At 42.0% G+C, this 20339-nt stretch overlaps 1 protein-coding gene across 1 annotated transcript in view; it reads right to left on the bottom strand.

The window, feature by feature from the left end:
- Positions 1-2363: 2363 nt before the first annotated feature.
- ARHGEF38 (Rho guanine nucleotide exchange factor 38) overlaps positions 2364-20339 on the bottom strand; it is a 144607-nt gene continuing 126631 nt past the window's right edge. The window contains exons 11-14 of the mRNA XM_059661631.1: positions 17500-17643; positions 16483-16681; positions 16078-16337; positions 2364-6750 (exon numbers count right to left, since the gene is read on the bottom strand). Coding sequence (XP_059517614.1) covers positions 6565-6750; positions 16078-16337; positions 16483-16681; positions 17500-17643 — 789 coding nt within the window. The 3' untranslated portion in view covers positions 2364-6564. The remainder of the gene's footprint in view (positions 6751-16077; positions 16338-16482; positions 16682-17499; positions 17644-20339) is intronic.

The following is a 20339-nucleotide window of genomic DNA, read 5'->3' as shown; positions in this document are numbered from 1 at the left end:
CAGGGGATGTCCACTTGCCAGCGGGGAGCAGGCCTAAGCTGCAGTCGGACATCCTTAGCGCTGCTGAGGAGGTGGGAGAGGCTCCCACCACCACCGCTGTACTGGCAGCCATCACCCTGGCTTCTGGCTGAGCAGAGCTCCCCCATGTGGGAGCGCACTGACCACCAGGGGGCAGCTCCTGCATTGAACATCTGCCCCCTGGTGGTCAGTGTGTGTCATAGTGACCAGTCATTCCCAGTCCTTCTGCTGTTAGGGTCAGTTTGCATATTACCCTTTTACTATATAGGATAGAGGCCTGGTGCACGGGTGGGGGCCGGCTGGTTTGCCCTGAAGGGTGTCCTGGATCAGGGTGGGGGTCCCACTGGGGTGCCTGGCCAGCCTGGGTGAGGGGCTGATGGCTGTTTGCAGGCTGGTCAAGCCCCCCCCACCCCGAGTGGGGACCCTCACCCCATGGAGGTTTGGCCAACCTGGGTGAGGGGCTGATGGCTGTTTGCAGGCTGGTCAAGCCCCCCCCACCCCGAGTGGGGACCCTCACCCCATGGAGGTTTGGCCAACCTGGGTGAGGGGCTGATGGCTGTTTTCAGGCTGGCCACACCCCCTTTAGGGTGGGGGGCCCCCACTGGGGTGCCTGGCCAGTCTTGGTGAGGGGCTGAGAGCCATTTTCAGGCTGGCCAAGTCCCCCGGCTATGGAAGCTCCCAGCCTCTCCTTTTTTTCTTTTTTTTTTTCTTTTTTATTCTGGGATTTATTTACCTTCTATAATTGAAACTTTGTAGCCTTGAGAGTTGCTATGAGCCAGCCAGGGCCGGCAGGAGGGAAGCCTCCTGCTTGCTCCAGCTCCGTGGCCACGGCCGGCTGAAAGCAGGTATCTGGGGTTTGTTTACCTTCTATAATTGAAACTTTGTTGCTTTGAGTGGAGCTCAGAGCCCGCCTCAGCAAGCGGGAAGCTTAGCTTTCTCCATCATTGGGGCAACCAAGCCTCCTGCTTGCTCCAGCTCCATGGCTGCCGGCCGCCATCTTTGTTGGGTTAATTTGCATATAGTCGCTCTGGTTGCCTGGTGGGCGTGGCTTAAGGTGTAGCAAAGGTATGGTCAATTTGCATGTTTGTATTTTATTAGTGTAGGCTAGAGGCCTGGTGCATGAAATTTGTGCGGGGGAGGGGGACCCCTCAGCCCGGCCTGTACCCTCAGGGGATGCCCAACCGCCTCTTGCAATCTGGGACCGCTGGCTCCTAACCACACGCCTGCCTGCCTGATTGCCCCTAACTGCCCCCCTACAGGCCTGATCGCCCCTAACTGCTCCCCTGCTGGCCTGATTGCCCCTAACCACCTCTGCCTTGCCCTGCACCTGAGACACAGGATTCCCTCCCTCTGGCTGGCCGCAGACACCCAGGACCTGGGCCAGCTTCACCCAGGCTGGCTATAGCCACAGGGGATCATGGGTGGGCGGCTTGTGTAGGCAGCAGCTGCAGGCACTGGCACCTGGGACCATGGGGCAGGCGGCTTGTCCTTCTCCCGGGCCACATCCACAGGTGCTGGCACCAGGACCTTAAGGACTGCGGGACAGGCATATTGTCCCTCTCCCGGCCGCAGGCGCAGATGCTGGCGCCCAGGACTGCGAGGCAGGTGGTTTGTCCCTCTCCCAGGCCTGGCTGGTCCCCATAGTTACAATAAACAGGACTTAAACAAAGTGGGGTTTTTTTGCTATCTTAGAAGATAAAGATTTCCTCTCTTAATTCACATGAATTTAAGAGATTTTTACAGTGGACAAAAGGAAGCTTATGGGAAAAGTGAAAAGTTTTAATTTCCACACTTGAATAGTGAAAACTACTAGTATAACTTGTGTAACTCATCTGAACTAATCATCACAGATAGTGACTGGCACTTAAATGGTCATCTGTAAATGTCCAAATTATATTTTAGACAAAATATGGACTATGCCAGCACTTACAGTATTTTATGCAGTGCTGCATTTATATAGTTAACAATGTGCATTATATCTCTTCTGTACAACAGAACCTTCATAGAATTGTTTTATACTAATGAATACTAAAACAAGATATTCTGAAATAAAAGGAATGTTCAAATAGTGGCTTTGTGATTTTTCCCCCCCATGTTTTAAGCACCCATGGTAATTTTGTATTACTGGGATTTTTATAATTTCTAAACTTTATTATATATACATATTAATTTAAATCATGTATTTAAAAATAAATACTAAATAAAATGTATGTATACACTTATTTGTTTTACAAAGAAAAATAGCCACAAAAATTTTTCCTTTGTTCTTGGCAAAAAATACCTATTTCAGAGAATACTGTACAATAACATTTAATTTTAAAAATGTAAATAATTACATTAGCATTTCTCACCAACAACTTTATTTATGAAGACTTTTGAAAACTTATACACACCTTAACTATCTTGGGATTTTATTTCCCTTGGGCCCAGTGAAATAATGTCTGGCCTTAAAATTACAGTGACTTGATCTTAAACAATATACTAAAATAATGAGATTATTGTATAATGTAAAAATATTTTTTTAAATAAAGCCTAAATGGCAAATTAAATGTAGGTTGTGGTTTTAAAATAGCAACAACATAGTTTACAGTAATATACGTTCAGCACCAGAGTGGGGGACTGCATGCAGTAGGTGCTTCATTACAACTCTTGCTCAGCCACTGACGGAAGCTATGATTTTAACGGTGTGGCTCCTTCATAGGTCAGACAGGAAGCATCAGTCCTAGGCCCACACGAATGGATAAAGCTTCTCGTATACATCTAGTCCAGTGGTTCTCAACCTTCCTAATGCCGCGACCCTTTAATACAGTTCCTCATGTTGTGGTGACCCCCAACCATAAAATTATTTTCGCTGCTACTTCATAACTGTAATTTTGCTAGTTATGAATCATAATGTAAATATCTGATATGCAGGATGTATTTTCATTGTTACAAATTGAACATAATCAAAGCATAGTGATTCACCACAAAAACAATATGTAATTATAACTGTGTTTTCCCATTGTCTTAGGCGACCCCTGTGAAAGGGTCATTCGACCCCCAAAGGGGTCGCGACCCACAGGTTGAGAACCACTGATCTAGTCAGTACTTCAGCCAGAAAAGCAAATAAATGTGCTACTCTAGTTATGTAATTCTGCCCTGGGGGAAGGGGGGAGTATTAAGGTCACAATTTAAATCATATTTATATATAAATATAAATATATATACATACATACATATATATAAATTGTAAATATATATGTAAAATTTCCCCACTATCTTGGTTTCAGAGTATGTTCATAGTTTCCACAAGTAGCAAATTTGGATTTCCTTTTGCTTTACCCTAGGGCAGTGATGGTGAACCTTTTGAGCTCAGCGTGTCAGCATTTTGAAAAACCCTAACTTAACTCTGGTGCCGTGTCACATATAGAAATTTTTTGATCTTTGCAACCATAGTAAATCAAAGACTTATATTTTTGATATTTATTTTATATATTTAAATGCCATTTAACAAAGAAAAATCAACCAAAAAAATGAGTTCGCGTGTCACCTCTGACACGCGTGTCATAGGTTCGCCATCACTGCCCTAGGGCCTAGGCAAACTGGAATTTACCAATATGTTATTATTGGGTACAAAGGACCATTTCAAAGACGTAAAAAGTTTCTGTACATTTAAAAAAGAGAGTCTTCTTTTGGTACCCAACTCAAAACAAGAAAATAGTTCATGCAAAAATGTGTTACCAGTAGAACCTTATAAAACCATATACAGATTAAGAATTTTAACAACAATATTCCCTCTTATCCAGTTTCATTTGCCCAGAGTCAATCACAGTCCAAAAATATTAAATAGAAAATTCCAGAAATAAACAATTCACAAGCTATAAATCGTGCTCCATTCTAAGTAGTGTGATGAAATCTCATGTCATCCAGCTCCATCCCGCCTGGGATGGGAATCACCCCTCTGTCTAGCATATTCACGTTGTTACTCTACCTACCTATTAGTCACTCGGTAGTCTTCTAGGTTATCAGATTGACTGTTGGTATCCCAGTGCTTACAGTAGCCTAATGCTACATCACAATACCTATAATGTCACCCATTCGCCTCACTTCATCTCATCATTGTATAATCTTACATTGTATAATCTTACATCAATAGAAGGGTGAATACAGTAGAATAAGATATTTTGAAAGCGAGACTACATTCACATAATATTACAATATCGTGTTATAATTGTTCTATTTTATTATTGGTTATTGTTTTAATCTCTTATGGTGACTAATTTATAAAGCAAATTTGGTTATATGTATGTATGTATAGGAGAAAACATAGTATATATAGGGCAGGTGTGGGAAATGTTTGTCCTCCAGGATCCATAAGGCCCACGAAATCATTTGGTCTGTCCCTGCCCCAAAGCATAAGGGGTGAGTTAGTTAAATGTTTAAGCAAATATACCAAGCTAATTTTTAAGTTGATAATTTTGTATGACCTATGAGTGATGTTATAAATATCCAAATGGTGCCTGGCAGAAAAAAGGTTCCCCACCCCTGATATAGGGTTTCCTACTATCTGAGGTCTCAGGCATCCACTGGGGTCTTATAAGATAGTAGAGGCCGGTGCACGAAAATTCATGTACCGGGGAGTGATCTCTCAGCCTGGCCTGCCCCTCTCATAGTCCAGGAGCCCTCAGGGGATGGCCTCCCTCTGCGGGAGGCGACCAGGTTGATCAGGGGAAGGCACTGCCCCTATCACCCCACTGCTGCTGCTGCCACTGCTGGCCACAGCGGCTGCAAGGCCTGAGCCCTGGGCCTCACAGCTGCCTGAGCCCATGGCTGCCATGAGCCCCAGGCCTTGCAGCTGCTGTGGCTTTGTCCAGATGGACGTCTGGAAGACATCTGTCCTAATTAGCATGTTACCCTTTTATTAGTATAGATTCCATGCAGATAATAAGGGGCTACTTTTACATACAAGGTGAAAATTTCTGTCATGTAAATGTCTTAATATCTATAGATGTACATATATGTAAGTAAAAGTCAGCAACCCTTTGAAAAGCAGCACTTTCATTTTGTTATTTGTATTCCTCAGGAATAGACATAACTGTACATTATACAGATCAAATCTTTTAAAGTAATTTTAATCTTAAAGTTTGATGTCATATTAGCACATATTATGTGGACAATGAAAGTCCACCTTATTTTGGTTCTTAAAGGAAACCACTAAGTCAAATTTAATTTAATGTTGTTTTCTGTTCCATAGGAGCATCTTTAGTTCAATAAAATATCTTGACAAACTATGCCTGTGATCTTAGGGGACTGTTCTGAGCTAATCCTAAATTAAAGTTCAGTGTTCTAGGGCGTTGTGTTACAGCAGACGTTAACTGCAGTGCCTGCCTTGTCTAAGTACAAATCGGCAACCAAAACTATTTGCATCTTGGCTCAGAACATGGTACACACATTCCCCATTCATCATCCAAATAACTGAGTGATCCAAAAATATTTTCTCATTAAAATATCATTAGCAAACATGTAGGAAAGCTTTTAAACAATTGTTCTTTCAAAAATGTTTAAGCAAAACAGTAAAAATAAATAACCTAGATATGTCATTTTCTCTAGGCTAGTATCATGGAAGTTCTTGTAGCCCTTGATTTTGAAAAACTCCGCAATACTTAAATACGGACCTGAGAGGAAAATGGGCCTCATCAATGCCCATTATTTGCATCACTAAGTGTTTTGTAATAGCAAATGGTCTACACTCCTAGAGGGTTAGGATAGTGTAGTGCAGTGTGAACCCCAGAACCAGACCTAGGTTTGAGGCCCCACCCTACCACTTACTAGCAATGTGAATTGGGCTAAAGTCACCTCTTTGGGCCACAGTTTCCTCACAATGTTATATCAAATAGGTTACCACATATAAAGCATTTAGGACAATGTCTGGCATTTGGTATTCATTCAGTAAATATTATCATGTTATGTTATTCAATTTTTTTTTCATTCAAAACTTAAAGAGAGGCCACACATCAGACTTCTAGTTGCTGGTAATTATCAATTCCTATTTTTATGTATTTAGTGTACTCCCTGGTTGATGTATATATATGTGTATAGTCTATACCATGTAGTACATATATGTGTATGTAAACCATATAATGAATATGGTATGCTAGAGGCCCAGGATATGGAATTCATGCATGGGTAGGGTCCCTAGAGGCTGCCGGCTGCTGGCCGGGGCCTCCCTTCCCATAGCTGCTTGCCTGCCACCGCTCGCCGGGGCCTCCCTTCCTGCGGTTAGCCAGCCGGCCCCACCCCCTGGTTGAACTCCCATTTGAACTCCTGGTCGAATTCCTGGTTGAGGTGACAATTGGCATATTAGGCTTTTATTATATAGGATATGTGTGTGTAAGGATGTGCAACAAAGAGACGCGAAAAACAACATTTTTGAGGTGAAATACATAATACAGAAAAATAAAATACAGTAAGCTGAAAAAAACTTTGTCCTTAGAGTCAACCTTTCATGATGGTAAAGAACACATTCAGAATATCTTCACTTTTAAGTAAGCCAGAAGTCTGATTTTCTTAAGCGTAAGTCATCTTTCCAAGGTAGTTAGCTGGCACATATCCTTTCTGCCCTCGAGCTTCAGCTAACCACCACTCTTTATTGCCACTTAGATCACAAAATCTAAGTATATGAACTCTTTGGTATTCCTGAAGGCTGAGTTCACAGTTACTCCGTGCTTCAAAGGCATGAACTGCATAGAAAATCTAGACAAAGAAGCAAATGACATTAATTAGAAACAGAGTCTAAAAGTGTTGATAAATGTTAATAAAGATTGCCAAACTTTTAGAAGGAATGCTAGTTTTCTTATTTTCCCAAAATGATATTTCCTCAATTCCCTCTGGGTGTATTTTGCTAAAGTGTAATCCAGATATGAATATAGCGAAATCGGCATTCTTATTATTCTGTTGGGAGGAGTCTGAACTCTACTTGAAGGCAATTTGGCAGCTTCTGTTTAAAATTTTTTAAAATATTCGTTTTAAAAAATAATAGCTCTAAGAATCTCTGCTACAGAATAGAAATATTGACAGATTTTTACACAATAATGTTATTGCAATACCCATTTATAAGGTTAAAGTGGGAGAAGAGTGAAAATAACACTGAAGATTCAGGAAGAGAATAAATTCTAGACCATACACTAAAGAAGTCAGTAGTCACTACAAGTGACTAATAATATGGAAAAATCATCATAAAATAGTAAGCAAAAAGGACATAAAATCAGATGTACAATAAAAGCCTAATATTGTTAGATTCTTTGGTAGAGTTAGAGGTGATTTTCACTTCCCCTTGTTTCCTTATTTTCTAAACCTATCTAATGACAATGTAATAAACTTTTAATATTTAAAATATTTAAATTACCTAGAAGAAACTAGTAAAACACATTTCCATCAAAAGAAATTTTCTCCAGCCTCAAAAGAATACTTCGCAATTAGTAGCTGCATAAGAAGCCACTAAGTAAATGTTAAGTCCCTCTTCCACTGTTAATAAAAATGTTTTTTGTTTTGTCATAAAGTTAAACAATCAACTAATAACATGTATTCATTCACTTCATCAGAATTTGTTAAGTACCTATTAAGCACCAGATATTATATTATCATAGAACTTGTAACCCAGCGAGGCGGGAAAATTAAAAAAAAAAAAAAGAAAGAAAGGCAGGGGGGGGCGGGAGGTGGAAGAGAGCATAGAAGGGATAAATGGTGATGAGAGAGAGAGAGAGAGAGAGAGAAGGGAGGAAGGGAGGAAGACGAAACAAGAAAACGCCCTATGCATGCAGGTGATATATCAGCTCATTGTGAGCTGGTTTTTGGAATAAGTAATCTTTTATAGGTGACACAAGGGGTGGATATATCATATTCAAAGGTATATGAAAACAGTATATGAGAAAGACAAGCAGATTAACTTGCTCAAAATTGAGGGTCAATATAAAATGGAACTATTAGAAATAAGGTGACTTGTTGAGCAGTGAGAGACTGGGCAATGTGGGGAGGGGACTGTAGTTAGAATTACAGTTGGTTTTTGAATCTTAAACTATTATTTAACTTTTGGTAAGATTCTGATAGCATTGATTTGTGTACCATCTCAACAACTCAGCATGAGTCCACCTCGAGGAAAGGCACCCCATTTTCTCCATTGAGCACGTCAGAGTAGACAGTAGTAATTCAAATATATGTTGATTTGACTTGAAAGTAACCTGAAAGGCTTGGATATCATACAAGAACATATAAAAGATCATCTTGCGTCATGCGAGATACAAGGCAGATTGTTGGGCATGGATTTTTTTGTAATTTAAAAAGTAAAGAAAACAGCCTGGTTGGTGTGGCTCGGTGGTTGAGCATCGACCTATGAACCAGGAGGTCACAGTTTGATTCCAGGTCAGAGCACATGCCCTGATTGCGGGCTCAATCCCCAGTGGGGGGCATGCAGGAGGCAGCTGATCAATGATTCTCTCTCATTGTTGTTTCTTTCTCTCTCTCCCACTCCCTTCCTCTCTGAAATAAATTTTAAAAAACATTTTTTAAAAGTAAAGGAAACAAAAAGGGAGGTACCATAAAATTTTGAGCAGTGGGATAGCAGCAATAATAACTAACTTTTATAGCACTCGTGACAATTTACATGTCAAATGTGCTTTATCCTCAACAGCCCTGTGAATTGTGATTTGGAGAAGTAGCAACATGCTCTCAATCACAGAGCTAGTGGGTGCTGCTAGGACCACATCCTCTAACTCCTGTGCTTGGTCCAGGTCTCATAATATTTTAGGAGCTGAACTCTTGTTCTAGCAAAGGTGTGCAGAGTGTATTCTTGCAGGAAGGGATTGGGTTCTCTAATATGTTGCTGCTCTGTTGGTTTTGTGTGTGTGTGTGTGGGGGGGTGGTTTTTGTTTTGTTTTTTAATTGTTTAAAGTATTACATATGTCTCCTTTTCCCCCAATTGACCCCCACCACCACTCCCCTCCCCAGGACAAGCCCCCACTACCCCAGTGTCTGTGTCCATTGGTATTGCTCTGTTTTTGTTGTTGTTTAGAAAGTAAAGACCCTGAATAGATCCTCCAGAGCTAAGTGGAGGACTTGGCTTGCAAAAGCATTCAGGAATATGATGTACCATAGCACAGCTTCTGAGAAATAATCTGTAAGAGCCCACATGAGCAGTTGCTAGCCATCTTTTGTAATTTTTATACATAATATATACATTTTACCAATGCAGCTATAGATTTTTTTTTTAGCATGTCGAGTCACCTACTAGTATATTATTCCTAAATACAGTTTACCCTTGAGTAATGTGGGGCGGAGGGGCTTACAGCACTGACCCCTTCCTCCTGCAGCTGAAAACCCACGTATAATTTTTAACACCCCTCCTGAAACTTAATTACAGACAGTCCTCAATTTACGGTTACGCTGGACTCGACCTACATCGTTTCGTGGTTACGTCGCCATCTCCCAATTATTTATAAAAAAAAAAAAAAAATTCCATCATTTCAACGTATGTACATATGTGCTTTATGTTTTTTATTATTTCTTTACCACAAGTAAAGGTCAGGAATTGTTATCTTTCTTTTAATTTTTTTTTTTACTGTTTCACTTCATTACTGCTGTGTATGTGCTCCATGTGAGTGACATAGGTGCTTATGTAGGTGGGTTCCGACGTACGGTGAAAATCACGTTATGTCTCACACAGTAGGAACAGATCTCCGATGTAACCCGAGGACCTGCTGTACTAATAGCCTTCTGTTGATTGGAACCTTTAACATAAAGCTGATTAACAAATATTTTGTATGTTATATGTATTATGTGCCTCATTCTTATCAAAAAGGAATCTAGAGAAAAGAAAATGTTAAGAAAATCATAGGTGTATCACTGCACCTACACATTTTAAATGTGTTGTTCAAGGGTCGACTGTATCTGTGCTCACCTTTCATTTTAGCACATGTTTTTTTAATGGGAGTATATAAAATCTTCCACATTGATCTGTTTGGTCTGAAATTGTAACAGCTTATATTTTAAACACTAAATATTGATTCTCATGAAACTAAATTTTAAAGTGCAAAATTATAACATATACTTTCAATAATTTAGATGATCATGGTCCAAAATTAAATAGGATGAGCAGTTTTCAGTTTTTATATATGTTTATGCCCCCCGTTTAACATAAGATAGATATTCAAAATGGAAATAAGTCTACTTTTAAAGAGACAACAGTTCATAACATTGGACTACAAGTTAGAAGTTTTCAGCCTGTTATGGATTCAAAGTTAAAGACTTTCTTATATTTAAGATATTTTAATAATTCTAGTCTGTATCTTTCTTTCAATGTTAACATGTTTTCATCTAGACACATTACAATTTACGTCATAATCATCTGAATCTTTTTCCTTGGCATTTCTTTCATTTTATTTTTCCCATCACCATTTATCCCCTCCATGCCCTCTTCCAGCTCCACCTCTGCCCTGCTGCAATCACCACACTGTTGTCCATGTTCCTTGGCATTTCTTAAAATAATATCTTGTTGTTGGCTTCCTTTTAAAGCCCTGGCTCATTTTATGTACAATATTCTATGAATGCAATCCAGTTGTCCACAGCATTTGCTTTTTTAATAATACTCTGTATTACTATATTATGGACTCATACCCAATTTATTACCCACTGTTTATAACCACCAGATCATTCCTAGTTCAGCATTTCCTTATTCTATATTAGTGCATTTAATCATTCCTCCTTTAGTGAGCCACATTACCAGTCTTCACTGAATCTCATTTTTTTTCTTTCATCCCAGTTCTTCAATTAGCAACAACAAAAATCATAATATATTTTAATAAGGCTTTCTAAAACTAAAAAAAAACAACTATACACCAGTATTTACAGTATTATAGTATAGTAGAAGCCCGGTGCACAAAATTTGTGCACGAGGGGTGGGAGGAGGGGGATGGGGGAGGTACCCTCGGCCCAGCCTGCACCCTCTCCAATCCAGGACCCTTGGGACATCCATCTCACAATCCTGGACCGCTGGCTCCTAACCGCTCACCTGCCTGCTGGCCTGATCATCCCTAACCACCTTTGCCTGCTGGCCTGCTTGCCCCCAACTGCTTCCCCCGCAGGTCTGGTTGCCCCTTATTGCCCCCCCTGCTGGCCTGGTTGCCCCTAACTGCCCCCCCTCCGGCCTGGTTGCCCCCAGCTGCCCACCCTGCCAGCCTGGTCACCCCTCAATGTTCTCCCGCTGGCCTGGTACCCCCCAACTGCTCTCCTCTGCTGGCCTGGTCACCCCAAATACCCCCTTCTGCCAGCTTGGTTGCCCCCAACTGCCCCGCCCCCCGCCAGCCTGGTCACCTTTGACTGCCTCCCCTGCCAGCCTGGTCACCCCACACAGCCTGATGTTCAGTCATTTGGTCACCCCTCACTGCCTGCCCTGCCAACCTGGTCGCCCCATGCAGCCTGCTGTTCAGTTGACCGGTTGTTTTGGTCATCACGGTCACTGCCTTTTTATATATATAGATACAGCTCAGGAAGCCAAAATAGTTATTTCACATTTTTAAATATGCTCATTTTTCTTTCTTACCTTGCAGGACAAGCTTTCGTGTACTTTAGTTAACAATCCTATATTATAAAAGGCTAATATGCAAATAGACTGAATGGCGGAACAACCAAAAATCCGAACAACTGGTCACTATGATGTGCGCTGACCACCAGGGGCATGCGCGGAACATAGCAGGCATCATCAGCAGGCAGCAGAGTGCGGAACATGGCAGGCATTGGCCATGGCAGGATGGTGGAGCAGGTGAGTGGGGGCACCAGATCAAGGCGGGGTGCTGATTGCTGTCATAGAAGTGAGCCTCTGGTGGTTAATGGAAATTTTTGCTCCCTCACACTGCAGTCCCACCTGGTGCTCCCACCTGCTGCTGGCGCCAGCCCTACTTGTACCCTCTGCCGGTACTGGAGCTGCTGCTCGCACCCGCTGCTGGTGCCTGGCACTGGCCCCGATCGCTCATCACCATCAGTGGGTGTGAGCGGCAGCTACTGGCCCCAATCACCTCTCAGGGCTTCTCTACCTCCCCCTGCTCCTGAGGGGCGATCGGGGCGGGCAGCCACCTCTCGCACCTGCTGCTGGCACCAGAGCCGCTGCTTGCACCCAGTGACAGCACTGGCCCCAATCACTCCATGCTGTCAGTGGGTGCGAGCGGGGCTGGCGCCGTCAGCGCATGGGAGTGGCGGCTGGAGTGGAGCTGCCAGCAGACAGGGGGCCAGGAGGCCGTGGTGGGAGGGGTTGGGCGGGGGTGTGGAGAATGGGCCGAGAACCGCCCTTGTGCCCACTGCAGCCTTGTGGCCAACAGTTCCTTTCAAGGCACCCGAAATCATGCACTGGCCCCCTAGTTACGTATGATTATTACACAAGTAATTTTTATTAATAAAAAACAATTTTAAATAAAGGTAAGCAAAAAAGAAAAGAAATCATCCAACTGCTATTAACACCTTGCTTTCCTTGCTTGCATCCCTCCTTCCTTTCTTCGTCATTTATCTTTTTTTCTACCTACCCACCTGAAGTGCTAATAAACATACAATTAGAGTACACATAATTTTTGCAATCTGTTTTTTCACTTGAAAATATAGTAAAAAATCTTTTCATGTCATTAAAACTTTCTAAAGCATCATTTTAATGACTACTTAAATACATTAAGCTCCAGCCTGCTGACTTTTGAAGCATTTCCTAAACAATAATATACTACATATATAGCATTATTATTCTTATTATAAGTAGCTGAAAATGTAAGGACGGAGGGCCAGACAATGAATTTAGAATTAGCAGCAAAAACAACTAACTTCTAATAAGTCAAAAATTACATCCTCAGCATAATATATGTGGGGGGGGGGGGAGTGCACTTATTCTCAGACATTGAAATTCCCACCAAAATTGGATTTTAGCTATTATTTAAACCCAGTCCTTTTGAGAAGTACCAAAGATTGCATCACAATAGTCTGGCATCCTGCTTGCCACACAAGGCATCTTAGAGACTGTGGTAGTTGTGAATGTGATGGGCATTCCTGTGGTTATGTTATATGGAAGGGATTTTGCAGAAGTGCCTAATAAATTGACTTTGAGTTAGTCACAGCTTATCTTGAATAGCCTGACTTGATGAGAGAGTGGAAACCAGAAAGATGCTCACCTGCTGGCCTTGAAGAAGCAGACAGCCATGCTGTGAGCCGCTTAGAGATCACCACATACACATTTCTGAGAGCAGCCTCTCAGTGCTGAGCGGCCTCATGGCCTTTGGCTGATGACCAGCAAGGAAAGAGAGGCCTCAGTCCTACTGGCACTGAATTCACCCAGCAACCACAAACGTGGAAGGGAACCTGAAGTTTCAAAAAGAGCACAGACCAGCCAAAGTCTAGGCTGCAGCTCTGTGAGATGCTAAGCAGAGCCCCCAGCTAAGCTGTGCCTGGATTCCTAACCATGGAAATGGTGAGCTAATAAATGTATGTTGTTTTAAGCTACCTATTTTGTGATAATTTGTTATGCATCATAGAAAATTAATATATATCATGCTGTTACTATTTGATGAGCAAAAGGGGGGAATACATTATAATGGGAAGGCATATTTTTTACTGCTTTTATGCTTTTTGATATAGCATAAAGTAGAGAGCAAAGAAGAAGTTAAAAAATTAAGTCCCTTACTATAAATCAGTCCTACCAATTTGTGACTATACATTGGTTCATCCCCATTATTCTATGTCTCTGGATCATAAATTAGGAGAGCTTCTAAAACATTCAGAGAAAGCCCCTGCTTTCTGCCTGTGGTGTGCATATAAGATTCTGAATGAGTTGATACTGAGTCCCCAATATGTAGATTGACAATACTTCCTAGTTACACCTGTTTAGTGTCTCATCTAGAGGCATTCTCTTTCATTAACAAAAGTTTCTCATTATAGGTAGCAAGAATTTTCACCCTACCTTAAGACTCCTGAACCACTATAACCATTGTAGAAAATGCTGGAAGCTCTTTACCCAACAATTTTTTCTTGATTGGGTGGAAGAATTGATAAATATGTTAAGCTTCCAGAGCAACGGTTTCTACCTTTTTCAATAGAATTTCCCTTTGAAAATCCAGTGAAAGATGTGGACTTCTTTTACCATAGTTATATACATAAGCAGACAATTTGGAACATATTTGAGAAAATTCATAAAACCTCCCAAATCCCATTCACAGAACCCTTTTATTCTTTGAGTTCTTCCAGGTTAAAAACAGCTTTGGTGTAAAAATCACACAGCCAATAAAGTCTTAAGTCAATCAGAACTTGCCTGTTTTGAACTGATTTTTAGGCCCCACTGAATCCCCTGAATATCAGAGGCCAAGGCCACCCATCCATCTGTCTTTCTTGCCAGGATCCACTACAACCACCAATAAGGCTAGATTACAGCTGATAACCTCCCTTGACAATGTGCTGTTGCAATTCTGGAAGAGAGCAAGGCAAGTGTTGCTGCCATGGTATGAAAGGATAGGGAAAGAAATGCTGACCCCAAGTGTCATCCAATTAAGGCAGTACAGGTTTCAGTTGATATTCCTGATAATAAAATAAAATCAAGAACAAAAGTCTAGTCACACAAAAAATTGCCTTGTAGGTTACCTCAAATGTGCACATTACAATAAACAGTGTATTTTCACTGTTCACAAAGATGATGCAATTTACTCCGACTTTTCAATCACTTTATAAAATCAATTTATTAAAAAAGGAGGTAGATATTTAACTGCTGTTGCCTAAGGTACATTGTTAAGTAAAAAAAGATTATTTAACACATGCATGTTTTCACTCATATAAATATGTGTTTGTATACGCACAATGTCTGAAAAGATAATCTGAATATTGCCTCCGAATCAGAGTATAACTGGGGAAGGAATTAATATATATAATATATATAATATATATAATATATATATATATATATATATATATATATATATAATCTTTCTACTTTTTAAACTTTTCACAAATAGCATGTATTACCTTTATACAAAACAAAATCTATACTAATAAAAACCTAGGTGGTCCTCACACCCTCCTGCAGCGCCCTCACATCATCACAAGATGGCTGCCACAAGATGGCTGGCAGGGGAGGGCAGTTGGGGGCGATCGGGCTGGCAGGGGAGCAGTTAGGGGGTGATCAGGCTGGCAGGCAGGCAGGCAGACAAGTGATTAGGAGCCAGCAGTCCCGGATTGTGAGAGGGTTGTCCCAGATTGGAGAGGATGCAGGTTGGGCTGAAGGATATCCCACCCCTCCACCCCCGCCCGTGCACAAATTTTGTGCACTGGGCCTCTAGTTAATTAATAAAAAGCCACTAAAAAAAAGCAACTTAAAAAAATAACCAGGTAATTGGGTAGTTGATCACCACTTGGGGACATAAAGTTAAATATATTAAAACTTTCTGAAGTAGAATAAAGGAACTCTACATTATAGTTAACTAACCATTTGCAAAAGAATCATCCCAATCGCCTTTGCATTGATGCATTGAGGGAAAAGTAGCTCTTAAAAAATGTCATTATATGTTATATGTCATTTTACAAGATTAAAAATGGCCAGTTCATAGATAACTCAATGCAGACATTGCCCTCAGAAGAATTAGGAACAGTTTTCCAGAGGCTACTGGTGGTGGCAATCTGTTCAGTAGGAGCTGTTTTCCTCTGATGGGGGGAGTATAAGAAGACCACCTTCACCCTATGTACATCACAGCAGGGTAAAGGTAGCACCACTACTTACTGAGTGCCACTCCATGCCTGGTACTTTACACATCCACATTATCCCTGATCCTCACATCAACTCTGCAAAATAGGAATTAATGTCCTTATGCCTGCATTTGAGGAAACAGACTTAGAGAGGGAATTCCCTGCAAACACTTGCACAGAGAGTAAGCGCTAATAGAGTTACTAACAGGTCTTGACGTCAAAGCTGATGCTCTTCCACCAAGTCTTACAGTAAGAAAGAGAGCCATCAGTGAGAACATCTTTCATCATTTGAACAGCCACGTGTCTTTACATCAAGGTTGAAACTCTTACCTGCTCGTCTACCTCTTGAAAGCTGTCAACATCAGTGCCGTTTGTTTCAAACTTTCCACATGTGCCACTCAGAGAGGAGCTGCTGTCACTTATGCTACCTTCTGGGGTGCTTGTGACACTGTCCCTAGTTGGCCGCGAAGACACAAAGAGGCTGATGTTATCAAAGTCATCATCACAGGACCTGTTCTCAGCACCCACCTTCTGCGCTTTGGCCGGATTGTAGGGTTTTAGGAAGGAAGAGTACACATATCCTTTAATAACTAGACAGGAGTAAAAAGAAAGAAGAAACAAGGTCATTCGTATACAGTTTCCAAACATTTGTGTTTAGGGAAGCACACAGAGGTCCCCGAAAGACTCAACCAGAGGAGCGGTGATAGTTCTGTGCATCTTCAGCAAATCACTTACTTCCTGTGTCAACAAGCCACCTGCTCGTACTCCCCAATGGATCTTTCTGCTCCATCACAGCCACCAACTCCCCTTCCAGAAGATTGATGTCATGTTCTTGTGTAGCATTGCATTTGCGCTTCGCTTGGTAGAGTTCCTCTGTAGTGTATGTGGACAGAAGTCTGGAGCGGTGAGTGTCAGTTTGACGTGGCACTTCTGGCTGGGAGAGGTAAGGAGGAATTCTGGTTTAGACAGCTGTGTTCTAAAATCCTCACTGGGTTGATAAACACTTCTCCTCTGGAATTTTTTAAAATGTTGAAGCCATACATGGATCTGGGATTATTTCAGTGCTGAGGCATAGATTGGGCTATTATTGTGAAGTATCCAGCTGAGTTATACAGTGAAAAAATCTCTAGCTAGCACATGAGGGCAGTATTGTAGAAAAGAAAGAAAATTCAAAGACAATAAGAAGGCAGAGGTTCTAATCCCTCTCTTACGGTGAACGCATTTTTAGCTCTTTGTCACACTGTAGACATGTCCTTGCATATTAAGCACTTGATACATATTTAATTAAGTAAATTGTAGATGTGTATGTCTTTTTCTGGGAAATAATACCAGTAAACTAGGCAGGGGTCAAGAGAACTAGCCCCATCCCAGCTCTGCCACTAAGTGACTTTGAAAAGGCCACTTCATCTCTGCAGCCTGGGATTCCTTATTTAGAAAAAGTGAAAGGTTTGAACTATACAATTTAGTTCTATAAAATTCTAATATTTATTCAACAGATACTCATAAAATATCTATCTTATATCAGACACCATTTTAGTTGCTTGGAATAAATACATCATGTACAAAACATAAAATCTATACACTTAGAGTTCATAGTGTAGAGGGTAAAAAGAGACAAAAGTGTCAGCATAAAATAAGTGTAAATGACAGGATATTAGAATGAGATAAGTGATGTGGAAAATAATATAAATTGTGGTTTAAACAAGGAAAAGAAGTGATAGTCATCATTGGCATGAATGTTACAAAACTCACCGGAATTTGCACAGGCTTCTTCTTTTCGAAACTAAGTTTTCTCTCAATAAAGGTGGCACTGTTGTCCTTTATGAAATTCAGATTTTGAACCTCTTCTAGTACTCTGTTCTGCATTTCAGAGATGTTTGAAACCAACAATGGTACCTATAGGCAGAAATAAGATGACATTGTTCCAAGACAACTACTTAACCAGTTAGGTACTGAGTTTAGTAGAGCTGTGAAGAACAGTTGAGAAAGTACAGGGGAGTTCCACAGTGAAAAATTAGGTCAACATTAGAATCAGAAAAAAAAATGGCCTAATTTTCTATCTCCATAAATCCCATTAAAATGATAGGGATAATTTTTTTTTTAAAGATTCAAGCCTAATAAAAGGAGAACAGAAGAAAAAAATAGCAATAAAGTTTTGAGGAAAAGGCTCAGGAATTGATGGCAGTAGTCACATTCAATGTGTTGGGTTGGATAGTGGGAAGTGGAAAGAGCCTACATGGTTTTAAAACAGATCAGCAAATATTTTCACATGCTTCCCATCAAAACTAGGTAGGCCTTTATGATCACCTCAATGAGTAGAATGTTGAAATGAATAGAATGATGGAAAAGATTCTGACTTTCAAGATTTGGCTAAAAAAGACCATATAATGTCTACTGGGTTCTTTTGGGACACTCACTCTTGGGAGACTTTCATCACCATGGAAGTCCAGCTGTGCTATGCTATTATATGAAAAGGCCATGTTGAAATGTCAGAGAGAAGAGTGACAGAGGGATCTTGAATATTTATAGTGGCACTATGCAGAATAGCCCAAAAGTGGAAATAACCCAAATGTTCAACTGATAAATGGTTAAATAAAATGTGACTTATCCATATTATGGAGTATTTGGGGGCAATACAAAGAATTAAGTACAGAAACACATTAAAACATGGATGGACCTTGAAAATATGCTGAGTGTGAGAGCCAGTCACAAAAAAAACCCCAAAAAACAAAAACCCACATATTGAATAATTCTGCTTATATCAAATGCCCATTTCTGTAGATACAGAAAAGAGATTGGTGGTCACTCAGGGCTGGGGAAGTTAGGGGGAAAGGTAGAGTCACCACTAATGGCTCAGAGTTTTTTTTGGGTGTGATGACAATGTTCTAAAATTGACTGTGGTGATGGTTGCACAACTCCTGTGAATATACCAAAAAAAAATATTGCATATTTTAAGTAGGTGGACTTTATGGTATGTCAATGATACCTCAATAAAGTTTTTAACCTCAAAACAGGGGGGTGGTACTATACTATTTTACAGCTATGCAGTAGACCAGTGTCCTAATCCTATCTAATAATAGACAAACATGGTTATTAATCGTACCTCCAACACGCTTCCAATTGGCTAATCAGGGCGATATGCAAATTAACTGCCAACCAAGATGGCGGCCAGCAGCCAGGCAGCTGAAGCGAACAGGAGGCTTGTTTGCTCCAGTGATGGAGGAAGTCAAGGTTCCCCGCCTGTCGCTGCCGGCCTCTGAGCTGCACTCTAAGAAACAATGTTGCAATTATAGAAGCTAAACAAACCCAGAAACCTGCTTTCAGCCAGCTGGGCCTCAGAGATGGAGCTGCAACAGTTTTTCAATTATAGAAGCCAAACAAACCCAGATACCTATTTTTAGCAGCCGAGGTCTCAGAGCTGGAGCTGAGCCTCAGAGCTAAAGCCGGCTCTCAGTTCCAGTGACAGCCATAGAAGGTAAATAAATCCCAGAATTAAAAAAAAAGAAAGAAAAAAAGGAGAGGTTGGGAGCGTCAGTCACCCGCCAGCCTGAAAACTGCCCTCAGCCCCTCATCCAGACTGGCCAGGCACCCCAGTGGGGACCCCCACCCTGAAGGTGGTGCGACCAGCTGCAAACAGCCATCATCCCCTCATCCAGGCTGGCCAGGCACCCAAGCGGGACCCCCACCCTGATCCAGGACACCCTTCAGGGCAAACCAGCTGGCCCCCACCCATTCACCAGGCCTCTATCCTATATAGTAAAAGGGTAATATGCAAACTGACCCTAACAGCAGAATGACTGGAAATGACTGATCACTATGACACACACTGACCACCAGGGGGCAGATGCTCAATGAAGGAGCTGCCCTCTGGTGGTTAGGGCACTCTCACATGGGAGGAGCTCTGCTCAGCCACAAGCCAGGCTGATGGCTGCCAGTACAGTGGTGGTAGTGGGAGCCTCTCCTGCCTCCTCAGCAGCGCTAAGGATGTCCAACTGCAGTTTAGGCCTGCTCCCCACTGGCAAGTGGACATCCCCCGGGGGCTGCCGGGCTGCCAGAGAGATGTCTGATTGCCATTTTAGGCCCAATCCCCCGGAGAGCGGGCCTAAGCCATCAGGTGGTCATCCCCTGAGGGGTCCCAGACTGCGAGAGTGCACAGGCTGGGCTGAGGGATCCCCCCCCCCACCCGAGTGCACAAATTTTCGTGCACCAGGCCTCTAGTATATATATAAAAAGTCAGGTGCTATCACAACCAGATGGACGACCAAACAGCAGGCTAGGGAGTTGAGGGAATGGGAGCTGTGGGCCCCCGGCTGCCCATGGCACAGCAGCGAGAGGAGGGAGCTGTGGGCCCAAATAACCAAAGGACCGGTCTGGCTCTCATGGCATAGCAGGGCAGGCCGTGGAGGCTGAGGAGCCTCGAGGGGCGGGGGGCTGTGAGCATGGAGCTTTGCAGGGCAGTGAGGCAGAGGAGTGTCATGGGGTGGGGGCGGTGGAGGCTGAGGCAGAGGAGCAGGGTGGGGCTGTGAGTATGGAGCTTCACAGGGAGGTGATTGAGGCGGCGGCTGAGGCCAAGGAGCCTTGCAGGATGGAAA

Source organism: Myotis daubentonii, chromosome 1 (genome assembly GCF_963259705.1).
Source record: "Myotis daubentonii chromosome 1, mMyoDau2.1, whole genome shotgun sequence".
Taxonomy (NCBI): domain Eukaryota; kingdom Metazoa; phylum Chordata; class Mammalia; order Chiroptera; family Vespertilionidae; genus Myotis; species Myotis daubentonii.
This window is presented reverse-complemented; position numbering and strand designations above follow the sequence as displayed.